The sequence below is a fragment of the Thunnus maccoyii genome, chromosome 17 (assembly GCF_910596095.1).
Source record: "Thunnus maccoyii chromosome 17, fThuMac1.1, whole genome shotgun sequence".
Taxonomy (NCBI): domain Eukaryota; kingdom Metazoa; phylum Chordata; class Actinopteri; order Scombriformes; family Scombridae; genus Thunnus; species Thunnus maccoyii.
The window spans coordinates 17,889,682-17,917,392 of NC_056549.1; the positions used below are offsets into that span (position 1 = coordinate 17,889,682).

The window sequence follows — 27,711 nt, forward strand, 5'->3', positions numbered from 1 at the left end:
AAGCTAAATTAGCCACAGCGTTTCCAACTGATCTGTTTGTGACTGTCAGGCATCATTTCATTTTGAAAATCCTGTCAGCAGCAGCCTGAGCAGCATAGAGACACACAAACAGGTGAGCTGCAGCCTCTCAGGTGACTCTGATGTCATAGATACACACAGACAGATGAGCTGCAGCCTCTCAGGTAAAAAGTGGACAAAAAATGTCCCTACCAAAATTAAAACCAAACCTACGCCCTTGATTTAGGTATTCAAAAATCACAGCCTTCACCAGACAAGTAGCATTATTGTATATCACTGTTTTATAGCACCTCTAGATCTAGATGCACATTAAAATTGTCAAACATTTTTAGTATTAAAATAACCAATTTAGAGGACTGTGTACTCTTTGCTTTCTAGTACCTGACATTCTAATTTTCTTTCAATTATTTTGGAGTTAAATGTGTAAAAACGTACTGTAAGCATATCTGAAGTACAGACAGCAAGAGATAATAGATAATGGGCACATGAGTGTCACATTTGGGTGTAAAGTGATGTACAATGAATTTCAAGCACAACAGCCCTCATACAGTCTGTTATGTCCTCTTAAAGTGGGCAGTAGGCCTTAATAAATGCAGAGATATCAATAAATTAGGCCTCTGGAGTTTGGTTTTTGGGGATGAAATGGATATTTCAGTACAACTGTGCCCCTCCTACTGACCCTCTAGGCACTAGAAACTGGAAACACAACAAAGTTTAGAGTTACACCACCTGTTATGTTAATGTTTCGTGTCGTCACAAAAGGGTCCAAGCTGGGGTGGAGGGGATTACTATAAGAAGACATACACAGTCCTCAGTGAAGGAAAACGTGGACCTGTAGCTGAAGAAAGGGGGTAGGTAAAACATCTGAAGGTACATGTAATAACTTAACTCATCCTTCCTCATGCTATGACAGCTAATAATCATGTAACAATGTATGTAGGATAAGATCAGACAGAAGTTTAGTGATGAGAACTTCTTTGGATGTCTGTGGAAGAACATTTTTAAGTTTTGAAAAAATGCCAAAAGCTCGTGTGAAATAATTCTTTGCAAGGGTTACGTTATCTTCTTTTTCTGGACAGTTTGCACTGAGTGACCATGGCTGAGTACAAGCTAGAGGTGTCAACAGGTGACATGGAATATGCAGGAACATGGGACCACATATATGTCACTTTATTTGGAACTGAAGGGCAGAGTGAGCGAACTGAGTTGGACAACTACGGCACTGACTTTACAACTGGGACAGTAAGTTGAACCCAGATAAGCGATGCGTATATATTGAATCTCAATTAGCTAAAAGGTTTTTTGTTTGTGCACACATATGTACTGGTTGGTTGATGGATTGGTAATTAACTACACTCAACTGTACATAATAAATAGCACCATTGTGTGGCAATCCAGAGAGCACTTCACATATCTGTACATAACTAAAGGGCTAAACAAATATCCTGGGTTTGTTCAAGACAAATATTTCAGTAAGTCTAGCCTGAGGAGATGACCTGCATTTTCTAAAAAAAAATTTGTATTGTTTTTGTGGACACTATTCCAACAAATTTCATTGAAATTCTTCTTCTAAAACTATTATTCTAAACTCTTCTAAATTATTCTTCTAAATTTAGTATTCAGGATATTTGGATGAATTCAACAGAGGTTTACATTTAGTTTTTCATATTCCACACTTTCCCACATTGAGCTGCCAGATGTTCCTACTGCAGGTGTGGCTCACCTGAAATACACCAGCATAACTCATACACAGACAGCAACTGCAAATGAAATGAAATGACAGGTGCATGATAAAATTTAAATTCAGGGGTCATGAAACTAATTTCAAATAAGCTACTATTGTAAAAATCCCAAATAGTTACAGATAGGATTCAGGTATTCTACTATGTACACTATGTGTGTTTTGATGCAGATCCAGATTTAAAGAATCTACATTTTGTAATATTTAAATAACAATTTTGGAGAACTGTGCATGTTAACTGACTATATGATGTTTGAGAGTTTATTTGCAGTTTTTCGTGGGCTGTTTGATTTGACCATACACATTGCTTGACTGAATACACCACTGTAGGACACATTTCAATCTCAGTTAATTCGACCTTTTCAACACATTGCATTTACTTTGTTTATATTTATATGAATCCTTATTTTTCAGACAGGGACCTACACCATAGACACCGGTGATTCTCTGGGGAAACTTCTGCTGGTCAAGGTGGAGAAAAATCCCTATTTAATTCTTCCAGAAGATCAGTGGTACTGCTCCAAAATAGTGGTGACTACTCCGGAGGAAGATGTCATTCTTTTCCCCTGTTACAAATGGGTGTCCAGCGGAGAACTGGTGGAGCTGAGAGGAGGGAGAGGTCTGCTTCCGACAAGACCATAATATCACTTAGTTTTCTCAGTTTTTGTCAGTCTTGTTGTTAGTGTCATTTAAAATAGAGCTAAATCTGTGTTCTTTTCATTTCTCAGCCATGAAGGTTTCAGAGGAGGAACATCCCCTGTTGATTGAGCACCGCAAAAAAGAGCTGGCACTTAAAAAGAGCCTTTACCAGTACGTTTTCATCTGCACCGCATTCTCCTAGAGCTGCAAATATGGTCTCAGAAGCTTATCCGGAGAGATGTCTATGTGGTTTTAAGTAACTTTATTTGTCTTTTTTTTTTTTTTTAGATGGCAGATCGGCGATGAAGGAATACCCCACTTCATCAATTTCGATGATTCGTCTGAGCTTCCAGCTGAAATCCGCTTCTCTAAGTCGAAAGAATCTGAAATAGAACGTACAACTTTGACAACGTGGGTCTATATAAATATTTAGGATGGACACCACTGGGTTCCAATATTGTGACCATGTCTATGTCTACAACAAAATGAGCATTAATATTATTATGTTGTTTAATACTGTGCATTGTGTTTTCCCTTTTTTCAACCTGCCTTGCTTCAGTCATATTGAACTCCAGTATAAGGGGCTGGTTGAATCTACTGAACAATGGAAAAGCATCGACGACATGAAAGACATCTTCTGGTACAAAAAGACAACAATGTCAGGTAGAGTTTTTCCAGTTTTTTTTTTTACCCAAAGCTGTCAAGTTAACTCAGAAGTGAGTGATGCTGTCATCCACACTTTTCTTTAGTTTACTTTGCCCCAGAGACCAGAGGAGCACATGAGAGACAGATATATGTGGAGAAAGATTAGTTATAACAAAGCCTTATAATAATAATACAGTGTTTTAGTATGGCAGCACTTTGAAAAAGGCTGGTACAGTCAAGTTGAGTCAATTTTATTTACATAGTGACAAATCACAACAGAACCGGGCTCTAGGTGGGCGGCCATCTGACTTGACTGGTTGGGTTGAGAGAGAAAGATGGAATATTGGTGGGTGTACTGCATCTTAAAACAATGAGATGGATTCATTATACAGGGAGGAAATTGCACAAAAGTCACAATCCTCTTGTTATCTAACTTAGCAATACGTTCTCTGTAATATATCTTGGATATAACATAATTTTTAATAAATGGGGGAACCACATATTAAATTCTGTGAGAACAGAATTATTTTCAATGTTAGTTTTTCTGCTTTTTTCAGCTCTTAACTTGTGCATATGTAGCTGGATCATGTTGTACTTCAAAAATGAACATACATTTTAGATATTTCCCAATTGCCTTTCTTCCAGAGTATGTTACAGAGCACTGGAAGGAAGATGACTTTTACGGATCCCAGTTTTTGAATGCAATCAACCCAAATGTGATCAAGCGCTGCTCAGAGCTTCCTCCAAACTTTCCAGTCACAGAGGACATGGTGAAGCCATTCCTTGAGGAGGATAGCTCTCTGGAGGAGGAATTGGAGGTATGGAAGATGAGTGGCTTTAAATGGGTGATAATCTTTGCTTTGGGAAGCAATTTGTAAGTTTAAAGAGTGTGCCTGCATTGCAGTGTATCACTCATCTGTCTTTTACTCCCATACAGGATGGCAATATATTTATCTGTGACATGAAGAAGTTGGATGGAATACCCGCTAGAGACTATAATGGTGAACCGCTGCATGTGACTCCTGGTCTCTGTTTGTTCTACTTGAACCCAGAGAAAAAACTGATGCCGATTGCAATACAGGTACAGTATTTTACTGATGCAGCAAATCAGGGACAGTATGTACTGTATAAATTTAGGTAAAATTACTGGTCTAATCACACAGCCATATTACATTTTATAGTGAATTAGTACATTTTCAGAAATCTTGCATAATTTGAACATATAACAATTTAACTTTTAATATTTTTGAACCATATTCCAGCTGCATCAGCAACCTTCTGAGCAGAATCCCATCTTTCTGCCCAGTGACCCAGAGACTGACTGGCTGCTGGCCAAGATGTTTATTAAAAATGCAGATCTTATGGATCATCAGGCAGTCCATCACCTCATGAACACTCACTATTTGGCGGAGGCCTATACTGTTGCCACTCTCCGCAACTTCCCTGTGATTCATCCCATTTATAAGGTATAATAACACCGCAGAGATCATGGCATTCAGGATATGCTTGCTCTTGTTTGCTGAAATGAGCATGAATTTTACTTTCTTCCCTCTCTCTGTATAGCTGCTGATCCCACACTTCCGGTACACTCTCCCCATTAACACTGATGGACGAAAAGTTCTTTTTGGACCTGAAGGGGCTTTAAGTATTGTATGGATCTTTATACAAACATTGCAAAAATAAGTTTAATGCACTCTTTAAAAACAGTTTTTATTATTTTCTACCTCATGAAACTTATCTGAACCTAATTATTTGTGTGTTATTAATTACTAGAGTTCACTTGGATATGAGGGGCTGATAGAGATCCAGAGAAGGTCTCTCTCTGAGTTGACCTACAGCTCCCTCTGTCTGCCGGAGAACATCACTGCACGAGGACTGGAGTCAATCCCCAACTTCTACTACAGAGATGACGGCCTGAAGCTGTGGAACATCATCAACAGGTTTTCTTTGCATACAACTGCAATTAATTGGCTAAAGCACAATTTTAAAATACAGTTTAAAACTGACTTATTTTTATGTTTCTCAGCTTTGTAACAGAAATAGTGGAGCACTATTATCCTTCAGACTGTGAGGTGGAAGAGGACTCTGAACTGCAGGAATGGATCAGTGAGATATTCACCCATGGTGTCTTAGGAAACAAAGCCTCAGGTATTTAATTCACTTTAATTTGTAGACACGATTAGCCTATGGTATATTGAAACGTTCCATGCAGACACTGAATGCAATCAATTGACTGACAATGGTGATGTTGCCAACAGGGTTTCCAGAGTGCTTCCATACTGTTGAGGAAGTGATCAAGTTCATCACCATGGTGATTTTCACTGTGACAGCTCAACACTCTGCCGTCAATGATGGACAGGTGAGGCAACAGTAAATAGCTGGGACAATAGAATACTTTTTAATGTTTGATCAAGTATTAAGTTTGTTTTAACACCTCAAATGTATGGGGTGTGATTTCAGATTTTTTCATTTTATTAGACACATGGCTCAAAGAAGTAGAGAAGGGCCCACGACCCAGAAATAAAAATAAAATGAAATAAAAAACAAAAGTGATACATACTGAAGCTTATTTTGTGATTTAGTTTGACTACAGCTCCTGGATGCCCAATGGCTCGCTCCTGCTGCGCAAACCACCTCCAACTACCAAGGGGGAGTCAAGCATGGAGACAATTCTGGAGACCCTACCAAATGTTGGAGAGACAACAAACTTTGCAGGAATGCTGTGGCTGCTTTCAGAAAAATATACAGATGTTGTAAGTTTGATGTTAATGAATCTTTAGTGTACGGTAGGCTCATTATGACCTTTATCCACATTTTGAAAATACCTTGACAAATTGCTGTGTCAGTCTGATTTCCTGTTTTGTTATTGTTCTTTTGGCAGGTTCCCTTGGGTTCATACCCTGAAGAACGATTTGACGAGTCTGAGCCTAAGGAGATGATCAAGGAATTTCAAGCAGAGTTGTCCGACCTAAGTGAAGAAATTAAAGCCAGAAACTCAGAGCTTAAAGTGCCCTACACCTATCTGAACCCTACTGAAATAGAGAACAGTATAACTATCTGAGTAAGTCTGAGGGAGCCATTTTACATTTGCTAGGTGAGGTGGCAGACACAGTTAGTGGGGTGTTGCATGCTGGAAGTAGAAGACTATATTTTGGTTTCTATCATGAGTAAGCTGGTGGTATGGTAACATATGGATCAGTTAGGATGTAGCCCAAAACAGCAAACATTTGGTGAATAATTTTAATTTCAAAGTTTTCTGTATTAGTGTAGTTCTCGGCTATTGATTTTGTGGTTTCAGTGCATAACAGTAATTTATGCAAATTATAAATTCTGAATGCAGAACTACAATATGTTTAAGATTATGTGGATCAGATTTATGTACTTATCCCTCCCTTTCCTATAAAACATGAAGAAAATGAAGACAGGGATGAATTAGATAAAGCTCCAAGGGGAAAAAATACACAATTAGTCTGAGATTGGCTGAGTTTGATCTCTCTTTTTCATGTCTATATTTAGAATTTAAGGTTATTTAGTTAATAGTTTTAGTAGTAGATATACTGGAAATGCTTAACTTGCTGACCTAAAATATCCAAATAAAGGTGGTTTACTGTGTGTAATTATATCTGTGTTCTCTGTCTCCTACTTTATGTCCAGTACATTTTTATACTGATCTCACCAGGAAAACTGACATCAACTTTCCTCAGTGTGGACAGTATGGAGTTGTAATTTGTAAAGACATGGAGAGATCGATGGTGTGCAACTAAGAGCAGTTGTACTAATAATCGGGCCCCCTCCAAATGGTCACAAGATAAATCTGCCAGAGTTGTGAGATAATTAATCAGAGAGGAAAAAAAATAGCACAGTTCTGCTGCATGAACCTGTATTCATAATTAGGACTTTTCTTGAATATTGGTTTTGTGAAGTATTGGATAACTTGAACAGTTATTTAATCTAAATTACCAAAGAAGTTTGGAGGGGATGTGTTAGAGTCAGTTTTAACATAGAAATCTGAAACATGACAGGGGGCCTTGAATCAACATTGCTTTTTTGTAAGGGGTCACAAGCCAAAAAGGTTCAGAACCACTGCTTTCATCTTTAACATTTTTTTAAAGATATTGTATTTTTTAATGAAAAATCTTAACCTGAAATGCAACTGCTTGTCAGATAAATGCAATAGAGTAAAAATAAAATATTTCCCTGATATAGTGGAGTATAAACATACAGTATAGTAATATGCCATGGAAATACTCAAGTGAAGTAGACCCTAAAAGTACCTCAAAGTACTAATTAAATCCTACATGAAATTAAACCACTGGAAGCATTGATACAATTGTATTTTGAATGTGACTAGTGTATTGGTCAGGTAATTTTGACAAAGTGGGACCTCACTCTTTCTAACCTATCTTTAGTGCAGACTACACCATCTAAAACAAGCTTGGTTTATTTTTAGACTACAAGACCACACTGTATGTGCCGCACGGGTTTCATACAGTAAAATAATAACTCAAGCCCGCCATACTAAACGACTGAGGACACATCATCCAGTCCGGACCATGTTATTCAGATTCGGCGTCATTCTCACTCCGGACTCATCGGATACAGAAGTCTTTGTTTTGGGTTCGCGTCCAGAAATGGGCCATTGGGACCCGAGCGGTGCGGTTCAGATGACAGCCTCTCAGAAGTTCCCGTCACCAAATGAACCGTGTCTATGGATCTGCGACGTGCAGCTGGCAGAGCCGTGTAAAGACACACTCTGGTTCAAGTTCATCAAAAGAATCAGAGGCAATTTTATCTGGGAAGGTATGAATAAGTTACATATGAATGTTGTCAGCTTGTGCATCACATTTAGTTGTGTACATAAGAGTAGAGCGTGTGAAGACGCATATTTAATGTGATTCCCCTCGTATGTAACATAAAGGCAGGCCAACGAGACGAAAATAACTCCATGTTTGTTTGGTGTGATGTAATGTATCCTTACCGCCACGTGATGGCGGTAAAGTCACAAGTGTCATTTACTAAACGCTGACGTACCTGTGCACCTGTGTACAACTGCAGAAATTTGTTTTTATTGGTGGAAGTACTGAGACTTTTGAGTAAAAGTGGCAGTACCACAGTGAAAGACTGTATCATTACAAGTAAAAGTCCAGCATTCAAAATCATTAAACACAACAAAAAATACTAAATAAACCACTGAAACACAACAATTATCAGAAGAATGTACTTAAAGTATCAGAAGTAAAAGTGCCCATAATGTTAAAAATGATCCTTGTCAGTGTCATATTATTATTTCTATTAGATTACTGGATTGTTATTGTTGTTGATGCATTAACATGTAGGCAGCATTTTAATGTAGCTAATCAAGGTGGAGTTAATTCTAATTACTTCAAATGCTGTTGGGTTATTTATATTTTATAAATTCATCATATGTTTTTTATTTAATTTGAATACATGTGTGCAACGTAAGTAGTTACAGTAGCTGGCAGATAAATGTAGCTGATTAAAAAGTACAATATTGTCTATAGAGTTTAATGGTTTAATGGAGTTTAATTTTTTTTTAAGTATTTAGTAGCACAAAATAAAAATGCTTCAAATTTGTACCGAAGTACAGTACTTGAGTAAATATACTTTATTTTCCAACACTGTTTTTTGTTGGTAGAAGGGAACCATTATCTCCTTATGTATTTAATGTTGTTTTTCTGTCTAACACAACTCATGAAATATAGGCATCTGCCTGATGCCTGAAAGAAATCTAAAACAAACAAAAAAAATAAACAAACAAACAAAAAACGTTTTTATGAATACTTCTGTCCCAACATGGTATTTGGTCACTAACCTGCACAAATGTTGTCTTCTTTGTCAACAGGCAATGGTCCACACCACGACAGAAGTTGTTCATATGATAAGAGGAACATGGTGGATGGAGTGTACTGTCACCCAATTGGTCACTGGATAGAAGAAACGGGACACACAGATGAGATGAAACACACCACCAACTTTTATTTTGGTGTGGCTGGTCAGAAGGCCATACATTTTTCCAGGTAATACTTTCTTTGCACAATGTTGTATGGGAACACTGTGATTGTCTAAATGCTATGAAGTAAGTAAAACAATTTCCTGTGTCCTCAGTCAACCTTTCTCAGTTTAAATTGTTCCATATTTTGACAAATATGCATATTTGTTTTCCTGCAGAGTTAGATGGGAAGATCACTACCACTCTCATGGTCTTGTGGTCAATGTAAGGTTGCCAGGCGATCAGCAGACACTTCAGGAAGTAGTACTACTAGAAGTAATACATAACCCTCTGTAAAACCACAACTTTGTTTTTTTACAAATTAAACAAACAAACAATGTCTTAGTCAGTGCTGTATCCCTTGGAGAGACCCAGGCTAGCTGTTTTGTCTTGTTTCCAGTCCTTATGCTAAGCTAAGCTAATCTGCTGCTGGCTGTATCTTCATTTTTAGAGTACCGACCTGAGAATTCTAGCAATCTTTTCATCTAACTCTCAGAAAGAAAGCCAATAAGCATATTTCCCAAAATGGCAAACTATCCCTGTAAGGCTTTCCTGTCATGATTCACAGTAATTGGACATTCATATATTCTTCACTTGACGTCTGTAGTTTCTAATGAAAAAAGATGCCGAAATCCTGCAAACTGTCAAAGTACTTTTCTTGTGGATCCATCATTCTCCCTCCCACTGTTATGATGCTTGTTAGAAGTTTCATGCCTTTGTGATGTCAAATCGGATGTGTGTACCAAATGTAATAATACTATAAAATTAATGAGGTCCTCTGGGGCTAATGAATTTCCATGCTGAAGTCTAACTGTTTCTTGAGCAACTTGAATGCATCAGCTCCTCTTCTTGTATCTTCCTTGCAGCTTTCAAATGTAACCAGTTGTCTTACGTTTGATGTATCCATCTATATTCCTAATGCAAGTTTGCATTCTTTAACATCTTGATATTAAAGGATCACTCTTCTTCTACAGTACTTAGTGTCCTGCAAAGAAGACAAGGCAGTCATGTCACTCTGCCCTTTCTCGATAAAACTTGAGTTTCTTATCTCAATCTCTTACAGGGCAGAGAGCCTCAGTTACCTTCTTATGCTTTCTCACTGTTTTTTTAAATTTAGCTCTTTCCCATTTTGTTATAATTGTCTGACACTTTGAAAAAATATAATTCCAAAAAGTAAACCACTAGCAGTTGTATTATCACCTACTTAATCTTGTTGGTCTCATTTTTGCAGAAGTGACTGAAATGTGCTCTTTGTTGGAAGCACTCTTCATCTTACTCCTTGTATTCGCCTTTTCAAATCTTCCTATTCACAAGTCTTTTAGAGAGAGAGAGACACTGAGTTGGTTGTGTCAGCTCATAACATCTCAGTGATAGGTTTGACTACATTTAGTCATTTACAGTCTCCAGGTTGAATAGTTGCAGTAAATTCAGTCACTCTATGCTCCAGTAAAAATAGAGCTAAACCTTTATCACAGGTTTTACAAATACTCTGTTGTTTCATTACCACAAACAAATGTAGATAAATGTGTCAAAGAAGTTGATGAAAGTCAATAGTTTGCATGTGCAGGTGTAACTTCCTCAGTCAGTCACAGACTTTCGTGTTTATAGGGCTGGCCTTGCTGTTGCAGTCACATCTGTGCATCTGTGACATAACCCGGAGGATTCGGAAATTAAAGCAACATGTAAGCATGAGCAGTAGTGATAGACTTAGAGAACTGTTATGTAATTTGCTTAATATTTAGGGTTAGCCGAGAGGATGAAGGATGGAGGATGCATGTTCATGTTTGAATGAAGTCTACCCATGCATGCCTTTCTCCTTTAAGGCCTACTCAGTGCCATGGTATACCAGGCATAGCAGAAATTAGCCCGGGACCCCTGACGCAGTGAGCACATAACTCGCATAAGAATGAGCCAGCTTGGCTTGTGCCATCAGGTTTTAATTTGTGTCCGAAGACCTTACAAGGCTTATGTCAAGGACCTGTGTTCAGTAGGAAGCACTGTGCCCTTGTATCTTGACTATTAATAGCTTTTTAAATTAGTCTCTCAGACCTTGCATCCGTGTAGCCCCGAGTATCATACACACTCACTCTGCAGTAACTCATTATATGATTCAAAGGGACTTAAACTCGATTTCTAGCAGGTCCCTCATCACTCTTGGTTATATTCTGAGAAGAGGAGGCCTAAGGGTTACACAGACATTTTTTTGTAATCAGTTTTTATTACTGTTGAACCGAACAATTGGGATTTTGACATATTGAGATGTTTGTTTTTGAGTAATGAAGCAATTTTCAAATCCAATGTTGATAAACTAAACACTTGACTGTTTTAAAAAAATGACATATATTCTTGTATAAATGAAAACAATGGAAAAAAAGGAGAACCTTCTAGAATATCTTTTCATTTTACTTTGAATAATTGCATAATTGTCACTGTAGCTCTCTGGCAGAATAAGCAAATTGCTAAACATGCAGGAGAGATAATGTGAAAACTTGTAGTTCGGTTTTTCATCTTTAAATAGTCTTGTTACATGTTGAAGGCAAAAAATGTTGTTCAGCAGCAACAAAACACAGTTGAATTACTTACGACAATGCCATTTGCAGTTGGAAAAAAAGGAGGTCATATAGAAACAGAAGTGGAGACCAGAGAGTTAACACAGCAGTGCCATTCTGGGACATTCTAGATTAACAGCGTCCTTCCTTCCTTTTACGCGTCACCTCCTCAGATTGTTGACTTAATGCATACTAATGAACACTAAATGGAGTCTGCCTCAAACCATAGTGGTAAGGGAGAAAATTAGAGGGACAGGAGGTCAATAAAACATCATTGCTATGAGGGAGAGAGGGAGGAAGGTGGGAGAAAGAAACAGCGAGAGCTAACCTTTTGCTTATTAGTGACCTGCTAACGTCAGCTCACCTCATCTGTCAGTAGGACAGTTTTTAAAAAATAACTTTGGTACTCCTACTCATTACACCAGCCAGCAGCATCTCTCACAACTCATTTATTTTTCCCTCTTAGTGTCTGAAGCTCTCTTCATACTTTGTAAACTATTTTATAACACTGCTACTCCACAGTTGTGATCTATCATCATCATCATTTCTTTTTTTCTGTATCTCCACTTTGCATCACTTCAACCTGTATCTAAAATGACTCTTGAATTGAAAATCTTGTACATTATCCCTGTTTTATTTGATCATCCCTGTTTATTGCCCCCAGGGTGCTGCCACGGATTTGGCTGGGCAGCTGCCCACGACAAGTGGAACATGTGACGATCAAGCTGAAGCATGAATTGGGCATTACTGCAGTGATGAACTTCCAGACAGAACAGGATGTAGTGAACAACTCCCACGGCTGCAGGCGCAACCAAGGGGAATCCATGACCCCGGAGACCATGATTAATTTGTACAATGACAATGGCTTGGCGTACGTGTGGATACCCACACCTGACATGAGCACTGAGGGTAAGGAAAATTTTGTGGGCATGCAAGAATGAATTCAGTAATAATAACTGTTTAGTCGCAGTGAGCAGACAGACACAGGTTGAAGCTGTTAGGGACTCAACATCTTCCTCAAAGACACTTTGGCAGTGCTGGCACTTGCATGTACTGTACTGTAGTCTGGGTCATTTGGCTGAATAGCTCTAAACTTACTCACAATGCCAACCTTCACCATGCTGTTTTTTCACCTTAGAAATTCAAAGGTTCCATTCAAATAATTCAAAGGTCTGAAAATGAACTAGGATGAATGCTTTTACATTCATCATTTCTAGAACGAGAAGAATGCAAGAAATAAGCCTCGTCAAGCCTAAGGATCTGTGATTGATGAAATTGTAGCCAACCATGACCTCAAATCACCTCCAGAGGTTTCCTTTAGCCAGAATATTCATCAGAATCAGAACGTTATTGTGCATCACAAGGCAATGAAAATGTGTCTTTGGCATGGCTCACATAGTACAAATGAAGTAAAAACACACACATAAGACTTTTTTATTGAGATAATAAGTAGTCATACAGTCCAGTACCTCATGTATCGTGCCAGTCACAAAAGAAGAATCCATGTGTCCATGATGAATTCTAGTAAAAAAAAAAAAAAAATCTTAGAGTATCCAAGACAAAAGCATCTTGTGTGTGATCACACTAAGAAATCTCATTAACAAGTCACAGAAAGTCTATATAAAGTATATTTACAGCAGCTACACCACCTACATTGGTACCTGTTGATGTCAGAAGTTTATTTTGACTGTAATGTACTGTAAATCCTTTTAAAGGGATTTGATGACAAATACAATCCATACAGATGAATATTGCCATTGTGTTATTATTCCCTTCTACAGGACGCATCAGGATGCTTCCCCAGGCTGTATTCCTGCTTCATGGTCTCCTGGAAAATGGTCACACAGTCTATGTTCACTGTAATGCTGGAGTGGGCAGGTCGACGGCAGCCGTGTGTGGCCTGCTTATGTATGTCCTTGGCTGGAGCCTGAGGAAAGTGCAGTACTTTGTCACAGCCAGGAGGCCAGCAGTGTACATAGATGAGGAAGCTTTAGTCCGAGCTCAGGCAGACTTCATCCAGAAGTTTGGACAACTGCGATCATCCATCTCTTACCCGGAGACATGATAGTTGAGTGTCCTTGTGATGAAGTCTTACAATTTGAAGCAGAATTTACAGTTATGGAGGGCCCCACTGGAGACTTTTGGAGACTAAAATTATTCCTGAAGCTGTGTGAAAAAAATGTATTGTATAGTCAGCATGAAAGATGACAGGAGGTAAAATAACAAGGCAAGAAAATGTACTTCTTTCCATGAAAATCTAATGTATGTTCAGTAAATGACCTACTTATGCTGAGTGGCTTTCAAAATCTGGTTGATTCCCAAGTATCCAGAAAGAGTTCTGCTGGCTGCCAGCATACAGTAGATGTTGCGAGCAATTAATCCTCCTGCGATGTGTTAGCTTTTAACTTCAGGAATTACAATCTGCCATTTGGTATTCACAGTTGCAAATTGTGCACTTGGAGCCCACTGAGGATACCATTAGTGGTTCTTGGTAAATGTTTGCAGGGGTTTTTTTGGAAAGACCTTTTCTTTTAGCCTTTTTAGTAATCAGTGAATAGAGTTGACATTTTGAGAAGGCACCTCAGCTCTGCTGAATGAGAGATGAGATTTCTCATTTCAAGGTGAGAGGGAGGCAGGTCAAAGATGGGCAGTCTTTCCACTGTTTAAACATGTGCCTCTCAGTAGAGGATTATTCTGCTGTTGCTAATGCATCCATTTCTTGTGTGTCATTTTTAGAGAATCCCCTTTTTCATTTCGAAAGGAAAAAATTTCTTATCCTTTTTTTGTTTGTTTGTTCAGTTCTTTTTTTTGGAGAGGTCTTAGTGCTTCTCAAAAATGGCACTCTTTGCCAACACAACAATCAATTCCTAAAACCAAAAAAAACAACAAAAAACAATGCCTCTCCCTTCCTGTCAGAGGGATATTCAGCTCTGAGACATCGAAGAATACAGCTCCGCCCTGGCTCTCTTACAGAGCTTGATAGCATTTCATCTTCATTTATTTATCCGACAGATGCTATTCCGTTCAATCTTCAAAATAACAAAAACAACATCCCTGCCAGACCATTTTAATGCATACATAATAAGACATTATTGGAATATTGTTTATTGTCAATTCTGAGCTTCTGCCTAGACTCCTGTTGAGGATGTATTGCTTTTTCTAAAATACAGTGCTTTTGTTACCTGTCTCCAATTTAGGAAAGTTACTGAATTTGAGAGGAAGAAAGATTCTTCCTTTAGCTTCTCATTATGTTTCAGTGAGTGCCTGCAGAAGACAGCACCTTATGAGGGTGTCAGGGGGGATGAGTGGGGGCACTGAGCCCTGTGCATGTGTTTGGTGTTCTAAACGTTCTAAAAATATTCACAAAAACTGAATATGAAATGAGTGAAATGCCTGTTTTTTGAAGAAGAAGAAGAAGAAGAGAGAGTGTGTAGGCAGAGCATGTACAGGTTTGATGGAAATTATGCCTGTGAACAGTATGTGTGTGGGTTCTGGGGTTTGTCACTTAATGAATGTCAGTCTTATCGGTAAACATGCTGTATTTATTCCACTGGATTACTGTCACTAATTGATGTTATATAGTATCTGTAGTTCACATGATTTCCAGGATCTGCCAAACACCTACACTGGTTCTCATAGATCCTTGGACTCATATTAGAGTAAGGATTCATGAGCATTTGCAACTGTCCCTGAGACTGCTTTTTATGAGAAATCCACAAATATCTCTGAAGTTCCATTTAATCCAGAATGTGCCGAAAGGATACACTGAGTACTTGTGTTGTGACTGTTGTTTTGTCTCACAATGTCCCTGCAAGCCATCCGCTGCTATTTATTCGCTCTGCTCCTCCTTGAACAGACTCATTCATTCTTCTGATTTAAAGCATCACAGACCCATTCTTTAAATTTGCTTCTGCTGTACACCTCCCCTCTTATCCTTTAATGGAACCACAAACTGACACAGACCATTTCCTGTTTTTGCTTCTTTTTTTTTCCCCTTTTCGCTCTACTATGGAAATAAATCATGAAATGAAATAAACATTTAACAGGAACACCTTTTTAGGATGTAAATCGCAGTGTATGGGTCAATCACACCACCTAAGCAGAGCAGCTTGGTGATAACGTGTTTGGAGGCAGCTGAACAGCAAAAATGACTGACAATATTCAAGTAATATATGCAGTATCCTGTCATTCATGCCCAAAGGTGAGGATTATACAGTACTTTTAGCTTGGTCCTCAGTATTCATTACAAATATATATTCTATAGATGCAGCTGCACATGCCCTGTATAGAGAGTCTTATAAAGAAGACAGCAGACTGTGTGCAGATTACAATAACTACTACATAATAATTACTACAACAAAGATGAATATAACCTTGTGTTGGTCCAAAGAGCACAGTGCTATGAAATACTGGAATCCTTGTCAATCAGGATTTAGCATACAAAATATTAGGAACACATGGAATAGAATGATCTGCTGAATTAAGATTTAAAAAAATAATAAAATAACTTACTGATTTCAGTGATTAAAACTGCTTCATATTAATCAAAAGGATGAGTCAGGTTAGGGAAGAATCTTAGATCCAGCCCTCCTATGGCTCTGTAGCCATAGGAGGGCTGGCAGTTGGGTGGAGGGGCTTACATTAATACCAATTGGATACACATTATGATATTGCATTTTTACAGGCAATATTGATTTTCCACATGTGCTACGCTGTTTTATAGGCTCTGGATCATTGTCTTTTTCAGATAGCGAATTCAAATCATTAGACGTCCATGACAGTGCCACAGCATGATGACTGCACAGAGATGAGAACAAAATACCAGAGCAGCACCCAGAAATTTACTGCCAAGCTTCCTAAACATCTACAGAGAAACGCAAATCCTGTCAGCTGTATAGATTGTATTACCTCATAGTTAGCAATGGGAATAGCACCTCACTGAATCAACAACGCCAAGTGCCCCCAGCGGCTCCCACATCCCTGGCAGCCTCAGAATCAGCACCTTGGACAGCAGCTGTGACACACAGGTGCAGAATGTTATAAAAGATCCACCGGAGCTGTTCAGGAGAGCAGGTGCGAGGTGGAATAGACTGTAGACTGATACAAACATTGTCACATCAATCTAGCCATGCCATGGCTGGAAAGTAAAATCCCAAGGGAAACAAGTGGGTCCACATCATCTTTAAAAAATAAGTTCTTATATCCACAAACAAACTTTAATCAGTTGCGCATTAGAAATGATAAATAGCTGTGTGCTTTCAAGTATGAATGATAAATATATGTAGGTTCCCCTACTATTTAAGTTGTAGCCTGCTCTGCATCTATGTGACTGCTGGTGCTGCTTGCATATCATTGAGAAACATCATTTGTAAGTTTCTTGACTTTTGCAACATGTTTCAGTGCAGACACATTTTATGTCTCTGGTCAAATATACATAGCTGCCAATTAAATTCTGCTTAATTCAGCCACATAATTGCATTATGTTGGTATAGTCAGATAGGAAAAGCAATTACCCTACTGGATTATTGTGACACATGAATATAGACTTTGAGTTGAATATGAAAACATCTAAACTTTAGAGAATTGCTCCTAAATTGAACATTAAACCATAAACTACAGATTGTTACATTGAGGATTGGGTGCTACAGAGAAACCACCATGTAACTGTGTTAGAACATCAACCTCCTGAACAGATGGTGCTCCACGACCTCTCATGTTTACGAAATAATTAAAAAAAGAGGATATTACATGATTTATTTGATGCAGAGACAGCATACATAAAAACGTGCTGTGCAGAGACAGTACAGACACTTAAAAGTGCAAGCAGACAGTACAAGTCCAACCGTGGACAGTAGAGTCCATCACACTACATTCAAAAATAGATATTTTATATTCTCTGGCCATGGTTCAACAATAAGGCTTGCCCGATTGCCCAGGGCAAGTAAAAAGCCACGTCAGGCTAGTAAATCTAGCAACTCTCTTACCCTTTTGGGCAAAAAAGTTGAATAAAAACTTAATAAAATAAAAAATGTTTAAATATTTTTTTTTGATCATCATCGTGTCATAAATTATATTCTCATTCTCTGGCACAAAGCATAGCCCCCTCCCCTTGCACATGTCGGAGAATATTGGCACATGCCGTTGGCCAATCAAGAATTGAGTAGGCTAGTAGTGTGATGCATGAAACAAACATTCCTCAGGATTTTGGGAGCACTGTCAAATAGAGGAATCAGTGGAGCATGTAATTTTTCATGTCATAAATACTCTCAAGAACGAGAAACATTAAAGAGGGAAATCAGGAAACTTGAAATGGAAGAAATGATTCTAAAAAATGTATTTGCCATCGGGGTTAGGGAGTCTTCCATTATTAGAAAGAAACTGGGCTCATATAAAGAATTTAGTGTTCAGTGAATTATAGGGGATGGGTCATACAATTTTCGATAAACAAGAATGTTTGTTGCTTCGCATCTATGACACTGTGTCCTTGTTCTGTTTCATTTACTTAAATAAAGATCAAACATTACAATTAACTTTGTTGTTTCTTTGATGTTATTTAATAACCGCTAATAAAACAATTTGTATAAAGGCAAGTAACTGACTTTGGCACTTGCCCAACTGGGCAAGTGAAAAAAACATTAACATTGAACCCTGCTGGCTATACGGTATTTATTCTTATCCATTGCCTCGTATCATGGAACAGTTCGCTAAGAATCCACACACAGTCCACATCTTGCAAAGGCTCATTAAATGTTCCTCTGCTTTACTTTGCATAACTGTGAGATGGATGAGTGGAGCAATTTAAAGTCAGCAAGGCACACTCACAAGAAAACAATATTTTTTTTAACTTTCTATATTAGATATTATTATCTAAATTAAGCCAGGCAGTCTTCTTCTGCTTTGAAGACTGAACTGTGTCCAGCAAGCATTTGGTCTTTCAATACGCATGATATTTTGAACATGAACTCTGCCCTTTGGAACATTTACCATTCGTCTTCTGTGCAGTTCTATTAGCTTGGGCAGTCTCCATTGGGCGCTCATTCATCATAGAGAGGTAAAGCTATTTTCACAGCTGCACAGACAATCCCACAAGTCACACATACAAAGAGCCACAAATGATTTATATTCATCACGTTCAGTCTGGGCACCCCTTGTCAATTTACTTAATAGATTCCAATTTCAGCCATATCATTTGCATGTTCTGGGCTCACTGTGTGCTTAAGGAAAATCCAGCAATGAAGAAATTGCTTTTGACTTTGCTCCAGGGCGGAACTCCAGTTGAATATGGACAGAGAAGTGAACAGCTGTGGTCCGACTTAATACCATGTACTGTATGTTTCAGTAGCATGCACCGGCAGCCCATCTTTTCAGAGGGCAGGAGTGAGGTCGTCAAAACATCCACCAGAGCCAATGGGGGATTATCCAAGCAGCCAACATCTGCTAAGCTGGTCTACTGGCCAACAGAACTTTAATGCATTATTTGCAGTCTTAGTCATCCCACAAGCAGCTAGAGGCAGTGCCCTTCTGAGATTCAATAATATCCAGCCTTTGTCCTGGGGGGATCATAACAATGACCGAGCTGATATATGCAGACTCTGCATTTCTCATGCAGACTGTGTGAATACAATCTGAAAAAAATGTTTATTGCTGTAACACATAAACCACACACCCAATTAATTTCCTCATCAGCTGGTGGGCCTCTGCCTTTATTCTGGGTGCCCTTAATTTCCTCTTACATCAAATCACCCTCTCCATTATGCGTTTCTTTTTTTTCTTTTTCTTTTTTACAGACACATTATAGCATAAACCTCTCATTTGAATAACTGCAAATTATGTGCATATTGTTTTTCATGCACTGCCTATTCATTTTTATCTTAACTTTTACTTATTTTTGGACATTTTATATCAGTGATCATGTGGACAAAAGCATATAACAAGTGTTTGAGGGGGGTGTTTTTGAGTAATTTTTTATTACTCTTGATTATTTTATTTTTGTCATTTGACAATTAGTCAAATGATCTAGTTTTCACTCAGCTCAGGTAGGCAATCTGTTTTGTTCTTAACAGTCACAGCACCGACTGGGTTTCTGTTCTTTCCAACATGAAGGATATACATGCTCTTAATGTCACTAATAGATCTCAAGTCTCTGTGGATGAATTGAATAGTTGTATTTAAAATTCATGTTTCGGTAATTGGAGGGTTGATTCACAATTCCTGCCTCAGTCCTGTGTTTCCCTACCTGTTGCCACTTCCCCCGTGGCTCTCTCCCTCTCTTTCCCTGTGTGTGTGATTGGAGACAGGTGTGCTGGAGTCAGAGTAGAACCCCACCAGCTGCAACCCGTTCCATAATCAAGACTTCTACTTGTACTCAGCCCTGCCAAATCCACACTGCCAGATCGTAGCCTTTGCTCGTCCCGTCTGTGCTGTCTTTGGTCCCTTTCTCCCTCAGTCCCGTCTGCCCTGGCTCTGATCCCTTTCTCTTGTTCCCTCCAGTCCCGTCTGTTCTGGCTGCGGTCCCTGTCTCCTGTCCCTTGTCTCTTCAGCCCAACTTCCCTGCCCTGGACCCCCCGCTCAACTCAGCTTCCATGGATTCTGCTCCAGACCTGCTCCCCTTGCCCCAGCCTCAGCTCCTGGTTCCCAGCTACCAGCCTGAGCCCTAGTTTTCCAGATACCAGTACTAGTTTCTCCCAGCCTGTCCCTGTCTCCTTGCCTCTGTGTGTCTGCACTTGGGTTCACCTGCACCACCCCCACGTAACAGGTTTCTTAGCTGCACTAAAAAGCTTTGGCTAATAAATGAAACCAAGAGATAACATCTGTGAGTTTTGACAAGACTAATCTCTGTCACACAAAGGTCACTTGCGCTCTCATTGTGTGCAGGTATCATGTTATTTAAAGTAATGGCAACACATTTCTGTTCACTGTTGCTGGACTGCAAAGAGATTTTTAATTATATGTAGCAACTGCATGCAGTATAGATGATTGTTGGTAGTTGTAATGATTGCCTAAATTTACAATACTCGAGCACTGCACTCAATTTAAGCACATTACTGTTCATCACAGAGAAAAGAAAGCCATTTTCTTCCACCACCCCCCAGAAAAGTCACTGTGCGATTGTACTGACTGGCTTCCTGTAAAATCCATTGCTGTTGTCAATACCTCTGGTGTTCCCTCCATCTTCCACACTGCCATTGCCATTGATCAGTGTCAACAAGACTGATATGAACGACAGAGGGGGGGATACAAAGCTGTTGTGCTACGGTGAATACTGAGAGTGATTGTGTGTCACAGGGAAAAGAGTGAGTGTGAGGCTGTGCACAAGCCACCACCATCCATGATGTCTTTATGTATACTCTTGTCATGAACTGTTACTATACTGTATCAAATTCTGCAGGCCTATATGGATGGGATGCCATTTATCATGCACTGCACAGGTGCACAACACTTCACAGGTAGAGGCTAGGTTCGATGACCTTGGGGTAGGTTAATAGAGATATATCCTGAATCAATAAATTCCATCTGTTACCTAGGGCTCTGCTCTAAGTCTGTGCACACAGTCCTGTCTGGGCTCTGTATTTAACTCTCTTTCACATAAGAAATTAAGCAAAGATCTTGACACATAGAGGATGAAGGAAACATCAGCTGAGCTGCAGTATGACTTAGTTTTTTGGTTAGTTAAGATTTGTCACTGGTTGTTAGCTGGAAACTATGGTCGCTAAATACCCAACTCTTAAATCCAATTGATTATATTTGTTAACATTGTTAGTTCCCCCCAAAAAGCTGTAAGGAAGTCTATTAGTAGAATTGAATTCTGCTTAAAACTGTCAAACGTTTAGAATAGGTACCGATTTTCTTTTAACAGGGACAAATGGAGCATTTTTAAAGGACTACAAGTTTATGTTTCAGACTTCTTGCAAAGGTTTGAAATTTATGTGACATACATGAGATCCATAATGGCAAATATTTTGACAGCATATTTGCTCCAACACACAAGAATTAAATTAGTTCAAGTTTTGATTCTTTAACCACTATGATGCCTGCATTGTTTTGTGTATGTGTGTGTGTGTGTGTGTTTTCAATTAAACTAAAAGGCTTTTGATTAGGATATTAAACAAAATTGGGACCACTGAGAATTGGGGGTGTAACAGTACACAAAATTCACAGTTCGGTATGTACCTTGGTTTTGGGGTCACAGTTCGCTATGATTTCAGTGCAGCAGGAAAAAAAAGAAAGGAAGAAAATAAATTTTGGTCCTTCATTTTGAAAAATGTAAACAATGGCTCATTGGCCGTAACTATTAGTAAAACAGTTTAGTTTTTGCTGCAGTGGAAAAAGAAAACAACCCTTCTGTTTCCCGCAAGGAGTCAGATCACCTGCTGACTGCTGTTTTATGCTGATTTATGGTCACTCAGAACTGGCTCTTACAATGTGCTGTCCAACCGTGTCGGAAATCAAATTTGTTTATAGGTGTTCTGAACGGCTTCACTCAAAGGCGGAGTGAAAAGCCGACCATCACAGAGAGAGGAGGGGGACGAGGAGATGTGATATTGTTTAAATTCAGTGATAACTGCGCATGTTTTAATAATAATGACGGCAGCTACACTACATAAGTGTGGGTAACCAGGGTAACTTGGCTAAGCCAGTGAACATACATCCATGACCATGCCACAACTAAGTGGTGCACTGCCAAAATATTCTGGGTGGAACTCAAGCCCTACAATTATTGTTCCCGTCAGAGTATGTAAATTATTAAACTATTTTGACAATAACTGTCTGGGTCAGGGAGCATACTGAACTGAGGAAAATCGCGCACTGAACCAAACATCCTGTGCCAAGCGGTTCGGGATGAATACACAAACCGTTACACCCCTACTTAAAGTATTTGATGCAAGCTCTCTGTGCTCAAGAAAGAAAGATGCAGTGCTCTTTTTTTTTTTTCCCCAATTCTGTGCTTCAGATTTACATCATAATAAATATGAGCCTCAATGTGCCTGAGATAGTATCATTAAACCGCGGATGGTGGTCACATTCCACAAGGTTTCTCATCTCATTTGATTCTGGGAGGTGGATAGGCATGTTTGACAGTTTGACAAAACAATCACTCAGATGTCTATGCTCTCCAAATCATGTTTAATGTTTGGGTTTTTTGCAGTTCATTTTTGTGTAACGTCTCCTGATCCACTAATCCATCATACAGTTTTGTAGTAAACAACAGCAGTGACATGTCACAAAGAAATGAGATCTCTCCATTTGAAATTTATGTGTGCTGTCTGTGTGTGTCTGCACAAAGTGTTTATATTCATATTAGTCATCTTGCTCGAATTTAACAAGACTGGACAGGTATACATTACTTTGTGAAAGAAGCTTGTTTGAAGACTTTTTTAGCATGTAATTAAGCCAGCTAGCCTTCTGAGAAAGAGAATAGAGATTGTGTGGCCATGCATGATAAGTGGGCCTGCCTCCCTAGTTTCTTTCCCCCTGCCTAAATCAGTGATGCCAGATGCCAAAGCTGACAGCTCAGTTAACATGGTAATCATGAGATCAATGAGCGCTAAATGATCCAATGAAAGACATGTCCATCATTTTAGCATGACTCTGCAGGGAAAAGCCTGCCATGTGATTTGTATCAGTGCTTTACTCTGAATTTTTAACTTTTGTTTGTTTATAGACACAGTCCACTGCCTGACAATGGAAACACTCCTGCATATTGATCAATTATGCTTTGACATTAAAAATCAAGATGAGAATTGTTAAATATGCCTCGTGCAATACATGCACAAGAAGTTGTCATGGTTTATACCTTACTTACATCTCCCCATCTTTTGTCACTGAATGCACTTGGTCAGTTCGCCACAGGCCTCAGTCTGAGACATGAATTAGTTTTTGTCGTCCATTATTCAAAAAGGAACGACTGGATAGAAATACCATGCAAAGGCTGAGATATGCTAGTACACCATCATGACTTTGAAACATAGAGTTTGCTGAGAGGAGTGCTCTGATGAAACCGTGTCCCTGAATGTCCATGTCCAATTACTAATCCTGGAATGGTCTGCTATTCCACTAGGGAAAACAGATCCAACATGGCTGCCCTGATCCCATTTGATGTAACAGTATGCTTGAGTTGTCCATGATCACAGAGACCCAGCAGGCCACTAGGGGGAAGGAGGAAGACCTGAAGTGACAGGGGAGAGAGCATGACTCTAACCCACTTCAACACTCTTCTCACACTCACGCTATTTGACATGGACTCCCTGCCAGAACAGATAACATTTACTACAGAGCAGTGAACAACCCAGCACAGATGGACCAGAGTCCGATACAAACACTCACACTGCAAATGACCTCTTTTCCCCACTCTGGATATTCAAATCTAGTCACATGGACAACTTGCTGGAAAAAAAACAACAGAAACATGCTTAATTAGTCCTCCCCTGTTATTAAGGACTCTCAACTGACCAGGCCATCAAAATAACCATTTACAAGTTGGAGTCAATAGGCTGTATAATACCTAACTAACTACCATTTTGTGCAAATGTATAAAAATAGCTGTGGTATACACTTGGCTGAAAGCTGGTGATGTGCATCTTATCATTTACATGGTATTACGGCACTAACCAGATAATGACTCATTCAACATAATGGGAAGCAAATTTAGATTACCCACCAGCTAATGACATCTTTTGACCTAATGTGATTTTCTCTCTTTCAACCCAATGCAGCAGTTGGATATGGACAATCAGAGTAGGGTAATTCTCTGTCCGTGTTTGGCAACAACACCCTTCACTGAAACACAAAATTGCTTTGCGGAGCTTTTTCTCTCCCAAAGTGAGGTCCTTCTGTCTTTCTGAAAAGAAGAAAAGCTCTAGTGCTGTCGATACCATTAAAAGTTAATTCGGTGTGTTTATTGTGTCTTTGGATGATGAATCTGAACATCATTAATAGGATGGTCCTGTGTGTGTGTGTGTGTGGGGACAAGCAGACATATGGCTGCCAGTACCCCGGACCGCCAGACTCATAAATCACCAGTGACAACAGATAATGAATGCAGGCCTATCAGAGAAGATTGGTTTGCCCATCTCTGTATCAGCTCTGTGAAGTGATGATAGAATATACAGTATATTCACAAGAAAATTTGTGTTCAACATGAACTACACAGGCCAATGTCTGAGTATGAATAAGTTAAGACCAGGACGAAAGGATTATTCATCTACAGTCATCTACAACTATGAATTAAAACTCACTTACTGTCATGGCTCCAGCCGAGCCTGTAGTTATTTCCCTCGAGTTTCCCTTTTCCCCTGTGTCTCCAGTTTTCCCCTGTCTGTCTTTTTCCTTGTGTGTGTTTGTGGGTGTGGGTGTGACTTCCTTCCTTGGCACTCACTGGCTCCCTCCTGATTGCAGCTCATTCACCTCACCTGCCCAGCCTGCACATCTGCCTTCCGTCAACTCAACAGTACATCTACTCTGGTTCTCCATTCACTCGTTATTGTTGTTCGTTGTTTCAACTACAGTGGTAGTCTCTCTGCCTCGCAATAACATATTCGGAGTTATTCTTCGTGTTGTTTGCATTACCTGTACTCACCACGTTTCCTTGTGCTTCCAGAATCACTATCCTTCGGTCCCAATGCCTGTCTGCCTTGCCAGCTTGCTCACTAAACCTCCGAGCCTATCGTCAGCCAGCCACACTCACTCCCTTGTCCACCCGTCCTACTCAGCCCAACTCTACTAACCAACATACAACTCAACTCTGCCATTTGCCATCACATCCCAACCTCCTGCTTTCCTCATTCCCCTTTATTCCTACAATAAATCCCTTTTATGTTAATTCAATTGTCTGTATCTGTGTTTGGGTCCATCTTTACTGATTATAACACTTGTTTATTTTTATATTCAAATTGAAATTGTGGGGGGAAAAAATGTATATTTTGGTAGAAATTAAGCTGTGAGAGGTTTACCCTGTGTACCACTTGGCGCATTTTGCTACCTTGCCTTTATTACTGTTCCTCATCAACACACCTGGGCCCCACAGCTAGACAGATGGAAAGTAGATGAGGCCTGTCTTCAGTCTGGGGACTAAGCCAGGTGTTCAAAACTTACTTCAGGAATATATTGGTACGATCAAGTCCCAGAAGACATTAGTAAGGGCCTTTGGCAGAGCCTTAGAGGCTTCAGTGTCTGGTTGGTGAGCCTGAATATCATTTCAAAGCTTTGAGGCAATATTCATAGGAAAATTAGTCTTGAAAATCAGGCTAATACTAAACTAGAAGTTGTCATATACTGTTAAGAAAGCTGACACATTAAGGGAGGAATGTTGGTGAAGTTCATGCAGTAGTTAATGAGACACTTGAAGAGTTTACCTTCAGTCAAATCACTTGCACTAAGACTTGTCTGTAATGACTTTGCAAATGAAGGAGTGGCAGAAGAAGTTTGTGCTATTGGACTTCACCTATCTGTCTTCATCTTCAGAAAGAAAGTTCCATTCCATTCAATGTCAATCTTTCAACCTGAGTAGACGAGTTATCTCCTTCTCATTCCTTTATGCCCACACACACTCACATGCAGATGCACACACAAGCACACACAATTTCTCTTGAAATCCCTACCTAAATTATACTGCAGCTCTGGGGGGCTGTGAAACTGCCAAATTGATGGGAGGGCAGAAGGGGATTGTGGGTAATTTCATGTCACATTTCCAGCAGACTGATGTCTCTTTGGACAGATAATAGCCTACAGCACACAGTGACAGAAAAGGCAAAGTCATAGCGCACCCTCTCTTCAAATACTTTACTTTCTCCCACATTTCCAGAAATGGTTTTGTGATTTTTTTTCTGCTGGGGTATTTGCAATTTTTCCACATTTAAAATTTTTTTGCATAGGCATGTGAAAATTGCTTGTGTCTCTAAATATTGAAACCATTGCCTCCCTAGTCTCATTGCCTCCACTGACAATATGTTGCCATTACCATGTGAGAATAGCATGGATAACTTAGACAACGCACTCATCCTTGCACTTGTTTCCACCTCAGTAAAAGGGCTGAATGAAGTCCTCCGTCAATTTCTGTCAACTCTTTGTGTCACCTTAGAAAGACAGTGATGGATTGAAACTTTTGCAGTTAAAATTGTTGCTCTCTTTTTTGTTTTTTTGTCTGTAGGGGGAGAAGTTAACTGCGAGTCTCACAGTACATTTTGGTGAAGAACATTCAATCAAGCTAAAATATAAGGCTTTAAAAAAAAAAAAACATAATACAGTTGCAATTTAAACCAATTCACTTTCAGATTCTGGGTCGATTTTGGCAACTATTGTCTGTTTTTTGTTCCATATTACAACAAGAAAGTGTTTTGAATGCACTATACCTCTGATTTGCAACTCTGACTGCCTGCTTCTTCTTCTCAAGTGATTTTTTTTCCACACAAAAACAGACCAAAACCAATACTGATTTTCAGCCAAACAACACCTGTAGTTACAGAATACAACACCAAAGTTGACTTCTTGGGAATCAATTCAGTGGGCCCAACAAAAGCAAGGAATGATTATCATTCAGAGTTTCCAAGTCTGTAGTCTGATGGCGGTATGTACCAGATGAAAGAGCAGTGGCATTCTGTGCAAAGCCAGCAGTAAAGAGACTGAAAAGTTTGGACTAATTAAAAATAATGAACTCTGTGGGTTGTTCCTCTACCAGCCATCTCGGTTGCTGATATCATGAACCCCATCAAAGTTTAACTTCCCTTAATTTCAAATTTCAGTTAACCACTGAGATCCATCAGCCTCCAGAAAAAACACATAAATCATGTTTATAGGCAGCTCCCCGACAGATATTGCAGAGAGGTAGGTTGGTGGTGGTCATTTGGTCCATGTTAAAAATAAGGAAATGTACCACTACGCTGTCTTAGTTTCCTCAATTTCCTTTGTGGCTTGATTAACCAATTCCAACTCACTGTGCACACAAATAACAAGCCTAAATGTGAAATTTTTTACTGATTACACCTAATATGTTTCTGTCTCATGGAGGCAGCAGCAGACGCATTATCTTTTTCAGCACGGCATGAAAAACGAAAGGTTGTCCCACTTGCATACAGCTATCACCAAGTACTAATACGTTAAAAAAATCTTACCAT

At 39.2% G+C, this 27,711-nt stretch overlaps 2 protein-coding genes and 2 long non-coding RNA genes across 7 annotated transcripts; 2 read left to right on the top strand and 2 right to left on the bottom strand.

Annotated features, from left to right (window-relative positions):
- Window positions 1–215: 215 nt before the first annotated feature.
- Window positions 216–7,301, top strand: LOC121881813 (hydroperoxide isomerase ALOXE3-like). Its single transcript, XM_042389547.1, has 14 exons — window positions 216–1,260; window positions 2,174–2,378; window positions 2,488–2,569; window positions 2,687–2,809; window positions 2,958–3,066; window positions 3,691–3,861; window positions 3,981–4,124; window positions 4,306–4,509; window positions 4,607–4,693; window positions 4,817–4,983; window positions 5,070–5,191; window positions 5,302–5,402; window positions 5,626–5,796; window positions 5,925–7,301. The coding sequence occupies exons 1-14, from the start codon at window positions 1,114–1,116 to the stop codon at window positions 6,102–6,104; spliced, it is 2,013 nt and encodes a 670-aa protein (XP_042245481.1). The 5' UTR covers window positions 216–1,113; the 3' UTR covers window positions 6,105–7,301.
- LOC121881815 lies at window positions 4,730–13,476 on the bottom strand. Of its 4 annotated transcripts, XR_006091917.1 has the most exons (5): window positions 13,072–13,476; window positions 8,877–8,988; window positions 5,869–6,011; window positions 5,604–5,724; window positions 4,730–4,963 (listed from the first exon to the last, which is right to left on the bottom strand). It is a non-coding gene; the product is annotated as an uncharacterized LOC121881815 (long non-coding RNA). The 4 variants fall into 4 exon arrangements; XR_006091916.1 differs by lacking the exon at window positions 4,730–4,963 and having other exon boundaries at window positions 5,413–5,724; XR_006091918.1 differs by lacking the exons at window positions 4,730–4,963; window positions 5,869–6,011 and having other exon boundaries at window positions 5,413–5,724.
- Window positions 7,451–13,895, top strand: epm2a (EPM2A glucan phosphatase, laforin). Its single transcript, XM_042389545.1, has 4 exons — window positions 7,451–7,843; window positions 8,907–9,081; window positions 12,267–12,511; window positions 13,384–13,895. The coding sequence occupies exons 1-4, from the start codon at window positions 7,597–7,599 to the stop codon at window positions 13,665–13,667; spliced, it is 951 nt and encodes a 316-aa protein (XP_042245479.1). The 5' UTR covers window positions 7,451–7,596; the 3' UTR covers window positions 13,668–13,895.
- Window positions 13,684–24,947, bottom strand: LOC121881817. Its single transcript, XR_006091920.1, has 3 exons — window positions 24,842–24,947; window positions 16,511–16,616; window positions 13,684–13,768 (listed from the first exon to the last, which is right to left on the bottom strand). It is a non-coding gene; the product is annotated as an uncharacterized LOC121881817 (long non-coding RNA).
- Window positions 24,948–27,711: the final 2,764 nt, after the last annotated feature.

Coding starts and splice junctions, on each gene's coding strand:
- LOC121881813 (XM_042389547.1), top strand. CDS start 1,114: ATGGCTGAGTACAAGCTAGAGGTGTCAACAGGTGACATGGAATATGCA. Junction 2,570..2,686: donor CTTAAAAAGAGCCTTTACCA/GTACGTTTTCAT, acceptor TTTTTTTTTTAG/ATGGCAGATCGGCGATGAAG. Junction 4,984..5,069: donor CTGTGGAACATCATCAACAG/GTTTTCTTTGCA, acceptor TATGTTTCTCAG/CTTTGTAACAGAAATAGTGG.
- epm2a (XM_042389545.1), top strand. CDS start 7,597: ATGTTATTCAGATTCGGCGTCATTCTCACTCCGGACTCATCGGATACA. Junction 9,082..12,266: donor AAGGCCATACATTTTTCCAG/GTAATACTTTCT, acceptor TATTGCCCCCAG/GGTGCTGCCACGGATTTGGC. Junction 12,512..13,383: donor ACCTGACATGAGCACTGAGG/GTAAGGAAAATT, acceptor TCCCTTCTACAG/GACGCATCAGGATGCTTCCC.